The 10,115-nt window shown below is 33.1% G+C and overlaps 1 protein-coding gene and 2 pseudogenes across 1 annotated transcript; 2 read left to right on the top strand and 1 right to left on the bottom strand.

The window, feature by feature from the left end:
* Positions 1-322: 322 nt before the first annotated feature.
* LOC146883265 (uncharacterized) lies at positions 323-2,811 on the top strand (annotated as a pseudogene).
* A 150-nt stretch (positions 2,812-2,961) lies between these two features.
* LOC146883264 (uncharacterized) lies at positions 2,962-4,653 on the top strand (annotated as a pseudogene).
* Positions 4,654-7,096: 2,443 nt separating this feature from the next.
* LOC114165949 (cytochrome P450 83B1-like) lies at positions 7,097-9,364 on the bottom strand. Its single transcript, XM_085668100.1, has 2 exons — positions 8,382-9,364; positions 7,097-8,044 (listed from the first exon to the last, which is right to left on the bottom strand). Exons 1-2 carry the CDS (start codon positions 9,273-9,275, stop codon positions 7,436-7,438), a joined length of 1,503 nt encoding a protein of 500 aa, XP_085524226.1. The 5' UTR covers positions 9,276-9,364; the 3' UTR covers positions 7,097-7,435.
* Positions 9,365-10,115: the final 751 nt, after the last annotated feature.

The following is a 10,115-nucleotide window of genomic DNA, read 5'->3' as shown; positions in this document are numbered from 1 at the left end:
GAGATAATTTATCCTAATAATTAATTTAACATATTCTAATTGGTTCTAGATTTGAATCCCAACTCCAAAAAAAATATTAATAATTGTAAATAGAAAGAAAAAGTACTCTAGACATAGGATATTTTTGGACGCTGTATAAAATACTAGTGGTGTAAAATAATCAACATTAAATCTTCGTTACTTTGCCTAATTGAAAGATTTTATATGGACAGCTTTGGTTTTATTATACAATAGGATACTTTGTAGGTGCATGGTCCCAGTCACGACATTTAATTTATTTGTCCGTTCAAGGAACTGTCAATATAAAAGAAAATTGCCCTAAATGATATACTTCTACTCTACAACCTTGGATAAATATGCGTTTCTGGTAAACTGCTACCACCTTGGACAAATGTGTGTTCCAAAACATAAGCTGATATTTATATTGTTGATTTGTCTTATAGATTTATTTATTTTTTTCATGAATGGACATAAAACAATAGACCCTGATTCTTTCTCCCAAAAGAATCTTGACTTTGGAAGCAACAAGACGCAATGTTCATCTCAAATCACAAAATATTTTTATTCATACAAACAATTTATGAACAGTGAAAAAGCATATTAAAAATAAAGAAATCCACTTGTCAATTAAACGTTCACTACTAGAAATTAATGTTTTACTACCAAAATTAGCGATCGAAAAATATAGGTTGTTATCTGCGACCAATATAGTGACAAAATATTATTGTACATAAATTTAATCAATGACTGAAATAGCGACCTTAACATATAGTTGCTATAATTTAGTCACTAAATCGATGGCTATATTTTTATAAATGAACGTAGACTTTTTAGCAACCACATTAGCGACCGCATAATTTTTCCATTAGCGACCGATATCATTGTAGTCGCTAAATACGTTTTAGCGACTGAAAAGTATTTGGTCGTTAACTAAAATATTTTTAATGCATGAGTCAGTGACCGAAAGTATGGTGGTCACTAAATTTGTATAATTTTATAGTTAGCAACCGAAAACTTGGTGGTCGCTAAATATTTATTACATGGTAATTAGCGACTGAAAATTATTTGGTCTCTGAATATAATGTTTTTAACATAGCAATTTGTGACCGATATGCAGTGGTCACTAAATGTTGACCACATCATTTAGCGACCTAATTGTTTTGGTCGCTATATTCAATATTTTTAAAATTGCATTAGATGTATGTGTCTAGAGTTTGGAATTTAAGGGTTAGGGTTTTAAGACTTAGGGTTAGGGTTTATGGTTAAATGTTATATTAAGATCCAAAAATTTAATGGTTGCTAAATGTTTATTGTTTCTAGTTAAAAAATAAAATTTAATATTTAATTGTGTCACTAAATATTGACATGTAAAATAATATTAGTTACGAGCTAGTTTGTCTTTGATTTTTTTTTCATACAATAGGTATTGACAATTTCGAATTTAATAAACTACAAGAATGTATTAAATTAGCTGTCATGTTAAAGCATTAATTAGTTTTTGGACGCTTTTAAAGTGGGTCCACGTAGTTGATCTCGGTATTTCTTTTTCTTGGATATCTTATGCATTATTCATGAGAACTCCTTTGTGAATAATACGTATATGGCTAATGATGGGCTTTACTTTCATCTTGAAGAGCAATTGAAAAATCGATAACATATTTTCTGAACCAAAGAGACTTTGATGCTGCCCAATTGTATGTTCTTCAAAACTGTGAAGAGGTTCAACCATACTTTGAGTAAGATGGATGATCTTCAGTCCTTTTATGTTAAAGTTAGTTATATTGATTTATATCGGTTGAGTACTTCATTTCTTCTTTGCAGTATTTATATTGAATATTTAAGAGAGCTTAGGCCAATTGCTTCTGATGCTGAAATTGACCAAGACATATCATCGCATTTTACACTATGGTTTAAATAATATGTAGGTTTTTAAGTTACATGTTATTCACATCTTAATTTTCTCCTTTAGAGAATAATGTATAATATTTTATTTAGGTTCTAAATCCAGAAAATAATATTCACGATCCCTTATTGGTTAATTTGGCATGGGGTCCTAAGACAAAAGTTGAATCATGGCCCATCTATGTCATAAATGGATACAAATTCCACATTATTCTTTGGATTGAAGGCATGAACTCTTCTAACTATGAAGTTTATGTACGAAGAACCAATGGTCAATTAGAGTCAGATTTCTATGGATTATTGTCTAATATCATTCAATTGGAGTATACTGGCATGCCAATCATGAATTTGGTTCTTTTTGAATGTGAAGGGTTTGATAATACTCTTAATGTAGGAACCAAAGTAGATAATAAGTATGGAATCATTCAAGTGAACCAATCAAGGAGATATAATAAAGCATATGATCCATTCATATTTGCACAACATGCAGAGCAAGTTTATTACACATCATATCCAAAGGGGCACCAAGGTTGGTTAGGTGTAATCAAGACAAAAGCTCGTAGTAGAATCTCTGATAATATAGCAAGTCAGGTTGAGCATGAGACTCCATACCAAGATGATGAGCTAATACAACTCCAAGTAGTGCTACATGTAAATCCAGACTTCATTTATGATTCTCTTGCTCATGTTGACGGCGAGGGAGAAGAAATAGATATGCAATTACTAAATCAAACAAACATGGATGAAGAATATGAGGATGAATATATTTCAAGTGAGGGTGTCATGGATAGTGATTTTGATGAAACAGATACCTCTTCGGTAATTCATGCATTACAATTAATTGCATATCTTGTGTTACTTATCTTTTACATTAATATGTTTATGATTTCTAATAATTGTAGTGAATGAGAGGCAAAATATCTAACACGTTTGGGTGTAGAAAACACAACCAGGTTTGAGTCTTTTCATTATAATTAACTTATTTTGTTTACTAACAATTCATTGTTCGACTTTGTTTAATTTCTTACATGTTGTATATGTAATAAGTTCCACTTGCAGATGACTCAAAGGGGTAGAAGTGGTGGTCGTAGACCACCCAATCGTGGTGGACGAGGTGTCCGTGTTGATGATAGGGCTTCACCTAACACCAACTCTCTCATTTCATTTGTTCATCCAACCACCATGGAATCTAGATGTCCTATCTGTGAAGGACCATCACTTCCTATAGTTGAGGAATAACATGTTGAACATTTAATAGAAGAGTTCATTCCTACTAGCTTTTCTATAGATACCACACTAAATCAACCTTTGTCAATACATGATTCACTTGTACCCGAGTATGAATCTGGCAATGTCATTGATCATAGGCCTTGGCTTCATGCAGAAAAAGGAGAGTAAGTATATTTTAATTTCATTGTGGAATTTCTTCAATGTGTCAATATTTACATATATCATTTTGACAATATGTTTGAACACAGATTTACTCCAGCAAATGCCCCAACTACTATAATCTCACGGATCTTCAAACAAAAATTTGATGAACCAAATCCTAGTTAGAAGAAGGTTCGAATCGAGCTTAGAGATAGATGGTTTGGAGAATTTAAGGCGAGTTGAATTATGATTACATTTGAAATGTTATTTTTATTATTCAATTATATGTGTTTGCTAACTAATTTTTCATGCAAAAAGAATATAGGTGGAATCCAGAACAAGAGCAAGCCATAAGATCTGTTTTTTGAAATGAAAGGCTCACGTATTTTAAAAAATGCAATGAACAAAGTTAAGAATGGTCAGGATAAGGGGACTTGGATTCCACCAAGTGTTCGAGCAGCCTTGGATCTTCATTGGAGTTCTACAAAACTCCAAGACAAGAGTATCACAACCAAGGCAAATCGGGCTGTTCAAAAAGGAGTCACAGTCTACTGTGGTAGTTCCATATCTACTACAACTCATTTTGAGAAAAAGGTACTTATTATATTTTTGTATAGTTAATTGAAATATAATATATTAGGCTTAAGATGCTAAACTTTTACTTGTGTTTAAAGATATGTAGACTAGGCAACTTGAACGAGAACCAACTGCTTGGGAGATTGTAGAAAGAACAAAGAAACTAAAGACTAGAGAATGGGTCAATGACAAGACTCATGACCTTGTAGTATGTTTAACATTTAATGTTACAATTTAGTGTGTGTTGTGTGTTTCCTTCTTAGGAATTGTTTATGTTATTATTTTCAAGAAAAATATAAGCAATGCCGAGAAGAAGTCCAACAACAACACATGCATGAAGGCTCATCTTCACAAAACTCTCATGTTCCCTCTATAGATGACAATGAAATATACTTTAGTGTTGTTGGAGGTGAAAGTAAGAAAGGGAATGCGTATGGACTTGGTACATTAAGCAAAAAGTTTTATAGTTCTGCAGGTGCTCACTCTTCTACTAGCCAAGCTCCAGTAGTACATCAAATACAAGAAATGCGTGAGACTATTCAAAAGTTGAATGCTGAACTTATGGCAAAGAATGCCAAGGAGAAGACACTTGAAGAAAAGGTTGAACACTTGCTGAAAAATCATGTCGAACAGAGTGAACATATGCATGAACAAAATGAACGTATGCGCCAACAAGATGAACAAAGGAAACTTATTTTGCAACATATTCATTTGAAGAATGTTGTGTCAAGTCCTAGTGATCCTCCTACTATTGGAGATGATAGAGTAGGCCATATCAGTGATAGTAGACCAGGCGATCATTAGTTTCATGTTTAGTTATTTAGTGTGTTTCAATGTTGCACACTTTCAAACTATTTTTTTTTTTGTTCTTTTGGATCATGTTATATATTTACTACACTTTACTATATTATGTAAAAATTCATTTTTTTGCTAATCAATGACTAATTTTATGGGTTGCTGTTAGTCTCCGAACTTTGCCACCAATTTAGCGACCAACCAATATTAGTCCATGTTCACAAAAAAATTTGTCATCATTTCAGCGACCCAAAGAAATTGTATATCACTAAAACAATCATACTTTAACGACCGATTTAATTGGTCGTTGTTTGTCTCATAACTTTGCCACCAATTTAGCAACAAAAAGAGTGTATATAAATATAATAATCATACTTTAGCGGCCGAAATAGTTGGTCGCTAACTACCTACCTTTTGCGATCAAACTAGCAACCGAATTTAGTATCACTTATGGTTGCTAAATTGGTCTCTTATGCTTAGGAAGTGACCAAATTTTAGGGACCAAATAGTGATCGATATTTCCGTATCTATTTAACGACTAAATGAAAATCGGTCGCTATTGTTTTTGCCACCAAGGTTTCCCATAAACTTGGTCGCTAATTCAGTCGCAAATGGTATTAGCGACTGATTTATGTTATTTAGTGACCGAATTCAGTAGTCGTTAAAATACATTTTTTTGGTAGTGGTTAAGTGTACAGTACAATTGGACCTATGTAAGGGGCAATGCACTTTTCTATTGGAGCCTCACTCTATGGCCAAAATAAACTTTAAAATAAACTAAAAAAAATTCTTTCTTTACTTTGTTTAGTCAGACTGATGGTGTCTGGGAAATTGAGTAACGTTGTAACATCCCCATTTAAATAATAACCTTAATTAAATGAAATGTCACACAAAATAATATAAGAAGCAAAGTCATGTAATATAACGTCACTCCTTACAAATATCCAAGGTTCTAAAATTGAAATACTGAGGCACACCACGATGCCAATGCAAAACAGGGTACAAGGATTGACAATATTCAAAATAATTGCCCAAGAGGCAGACAAATACATGGGCTACAACCCTAAAAGAAACTTGGACAACAGAATTCAACCCCAAACTAAGCAGCGGAGTCTCCATCACCCTGACGACCACGAGGAGTTCTCATATCTGCTCCTATCAATAAATTGATGATCATTGTAAAAAGAGAAAACCACACACAGAACCTACAAACAAGCAAAAAGGGTAAGCTAGAGTAAAAAAATGTTTTATCGTACAATTGCATACATCTTCATTGTCAAAGATACTTACATCAACCAATCATGTGATGACTCGCAAACAATACACTAAGACTCAAGACACGACTTATCCGGAGACATATAATTAGTCGGATTCATCGGATGCTTGCACTTGTGGTGGAATCTACTGCTCTATAGAACCAATTGCCAATGGGTTTCACCCTACCACTCACAAGGTTAGCCTTTAAATATCTGAGGCCTCCTGCTAGTCTCACCACTTGAATTAGTACGTTGTACGTGAGACTAACTGACTCTTTAAAGTGTCAGGATGCAATCATTACTTGAATCCTTACGAAATTATATAATAAGGCACCACCACGAACTTCGTGGAATTAGGTCCTAAGTATGAGGCACCACCATGAGCTCCCACTAGCAAGGGTTACAGAATTACGTCCTGACTAATGAGGCACCACCATGAAATTTCACCTAGAGATTCACAGAATTACGTCCTGACCAATGAGGCACCACCATGCAACCAACATGGAATTACGTCATGATCACACCAGAATCATGTTTCTCCAACCAAAAAAAGTCATTATACATACCAATTCCATGTTAACATTTATAAACAATCATCTCATTCATGTTACATGCCAAGATCATGCCAATCTCATCAATTTCAACCCATAGACCATCCCATACATGCAAAATCATTCATTTCATGCTTTAAAATAGTAATTCAACAAAACATGGGGTAAACATCCAAGAACAAAGAAGAAAATAGGACTTGGGCACATTCTCGCCTACTTCTCGCTCAAGTTGAAAGGCCTCGCTCAGGCAAGAAGGTTCTCTCGCTCAGGCAAGCTCCTTTTCCCTAGGCGAGAGTAAGTGAATGTCTGACCTAAGAGTAAGTGAATTTTGAATAAAATCAAGATGCAAGGAAAAAAAACTAGTAGAGATATTATCACTATTATTTTGATAAAATAATCATCCCTCATTATAAATTCCCAAAAACAATATAAACACAAATTTAATTGTAAATCTTACCTCATTTGTAAATAAAAGAGATACAATTCATATTTAAAAAAATGAAATAATATTTATCCTAATAATTAATTTAACATATTCTAATTGGTTTTCTAGATTTGCATTCTAACTCCAAACAAAATATTAATAATTGTAAATAGAAAAAAAAAATACTCTGGGACATTGGATATTAATAATGGTAAATAGAATCAACATTAAATCTGCGTTACTTCATTGAAAGATATTGTATGAACATCTTTGGTTTTATTATACAATAGACATGGGATACTTTGTAGGTGCATATAGTTTGGTCACAGTCACGACATTTAATTTATTTGTCCGTTTCAAGGAACTGTCATATAAAAGAAAACTGGTCTAAATGATATACTTTTACAACCTTGAATAAATATGTGTTTCTCAATGATGTGTGTTCCAAGAAACATAAGCTGATATTTATATCGTTGGATTGTCTTTTATTTTATTACTTCTTTTATTACTAATCTTTTATTTTAATATTTTCTATAATTCACTGATTACAACTTTTGGATTCACATTTGGCACTTGGCCATAACACACAGAGGATTCTTCTTATGCTGTGTAAGTCCTGGTAACGTTTCTGTATCAATGTCTTCGCTCTTCATTCCTTCCGGCAATTCCCAGTCAAAAGAATAAAGAAGATTACTAAGAATAACATCCAATGAAGCCAAACCCATATGCAAACCTGGGCACATTCTACGACCAGCACCGAATGGTATGAAACAAAAATCTTGTCCTCGAAGATCTACAGTGCTGTTTAAAAACCTCTCTGGTATAAACTCTTCTGCATCTTCCCAAGCCTCAGGATCTCTATGAATAGCCCAAGCATTCACATATATTATTGTCTTCGCTGGAATTTCATAACCATCTATCATGACTTTTTTCCTTGTTTCTCTAGGAATAAGTAATGGTGCTGGTGGGTGAAATCTTAGCGTCTCTTTTATCACTGCTTTTAAATAGGGAAACTTTTGAACATCATCTTCATCTAAAAAGGCTTTCTCACCACTTAAACTTCTTACTTCTTCTTGAACTTTCTTCATGATTCTTGGATGCTTTAACAGTAAAGTCATAGCCCACACAACTGTGGCTGCAGTTGTATCTGTTGCTCCAATGAGAATGTTCTGCAGATGAAAAAAATCAGTACTTAATAATTGGATGAAAATAAATTTGCGCATCAATATTTCATTTTCTGTGTTAAACAAGACTTAATTTCTTTTCTTTGTGAATTCACAAATGTACCTTCGTTGCACTAGGATTAGTTTACGATACAATGTGACCAAGTTCTCCTTCAAAACAACGCTTTGATATTTTTTTTAAAGAAAGAAATGCGTATTTGGATTTCCTTAGTTTAATACTCAACAAAGAAATGAAAGGGATGATGTAAGTTTTTTTTCTGTGCAAATTGAAGAAGACAAAGTAAACGGAAGGAATGAAATTGAAAGGAATGGAAATTCAAACCATGAGCACAGCTTTGATGTTATCATTAGTGATATCGATGGAAAACGAATAGTGTTTCTTGAGTTGAAGTAAGACATCAACGATGTCATCTTCGTGTGGAGTATTTTTATGAGAATCTGCCATGTGTTCGTCAATGACTTGTTGGTAGAAGTTATCCATCTCCTTGAAACTCCGTTGAAGACGTGCACGCAGTCCTCTCAGTGTATCAACCCAACCCATGAAAGGAATATAATCTGAAAAAAAGAGGATACCACCAATCATGGCTTCACACTCACTGAACAACCGGTGAAACATACTCCTTTCGGTTCCTTCCTCTTCATACCTTCTCCCCAAAGCAGTTCTACATATAATGGTACTATTTAGAGACGTTAATAATTGATTCAGATTTGTAACTTCTGAAGTTGAGGCATGTCGAGATATTGTTTTTATCATCTGCTTCACCTCAAAATTTCTTACTGAGGAAAAACATGAGACACTTTTGGAGCTAAAGATATGTATAACACAGATTTTTCTGATTTCTCTCCAATAGCTATTGTATGGGGAAAATGCCATGTCTAAGCCATCATAGGACAGTTTCTGTTGGCCAAGTAAGTTAGGTCGATCACAACACTCAAGGTCATGGTCTTTCATTACCACTTTGGCTAGTTTTGGTGAGGAAACAACTATTACTCGTCTTAAACCTAATTGAAGGGAAAACAAAGGACCATATTTCTTTGAGAATTGCCGTAGCTGCATATGAAGAGAAGAACTTTCCAGTTGGTGAAGATTTCCTACTATGGGAAGACCTCTAGGACCAGGTGGAAATGGTGGGTTTTTGGAGGTTGTTGAGTATTTGAAGAAGAAGAGCAAAAACAAAGGAAAAGTTAGGCACAGAATAAGAAGTGAGGAGAACATTGTGACCTGTGTATGACCAGAAAGAGAATGGTTGAAAGAAATCTTACTTTTGACTGATAGAACTCTGTAGGTTTCAGCTTCCTCGTATGGTATTTATAGATGAGGAATCCTGAGGACACACAAATAATACTCTTATGTTGACTAAAATTTATATGTGAAATAAAATATGCGTGTTATTAAATAGTGCTCCTCAAAAAAATTTCTGTTAACTTGATGAAAAAAATTGACAACCAATACAGTATTGTACACAAGAAAAGTTAATTTCTTTATCGAAAATGAAAATATTTTTATAAATAACACTTGGATAAAACGTTAAATTATTACACTAGGAGAAAACAATGAATAAGTTTACAAAGAAATAATCATTGAAGATAAATACCTTTTTCTTCTTCTGATTTACATAATTGTATTCCTGTTTTGATTGTATTACAACAAGAGTTTCTATGTTTTTTTTTTTTTTGAATTTTCTATTTTCTTCTGTGTTTTTTTATTATTATTCACATAATAACACTATATTTATTTAAGGTTAGATTATGAATGTTTAAATTCATTATCTAATTGATGAAATTCGAATATAATAATTAGGAGAGTTCCAAAAAGACTATTTAACTCAGCTTTAATACAAAATCAATGAACTATTTATTATTATATTAAATAATTTAAAATAAATTTAATATGTTATATGTTCCGATTCTAAATCCATTAAGATAGCATTATTAGGATCAATCAGTGCACACAATATATTATCCATTTTGGAGCATGTAACTCATGTCACGACAAGTTGAAGGCAAAATTATTTTTGGTTTTGACTCTTAAGCAATGTCGGACTATTAGATGTAA

Source organism: Vigna unguiculata, chromosome 10, assembly GCF_037176805.1.
Source record: "Vigna unguiculata cultivar grain cowpea cultivar isolate G323 ecotype 2 chromosome 10, ASM3717680v1, whole genome shotgun sequence".
NCBI classification, from domain to species: Eukaryota; Viridiplantae; Streptophyta; class Magnoliopsida; order Fabales; family Fabaceae; genus Vigna; species Vigna unguiculata.
This window is presented reverse-complemented; position numbering and strand designations above follow the sequence as displayed.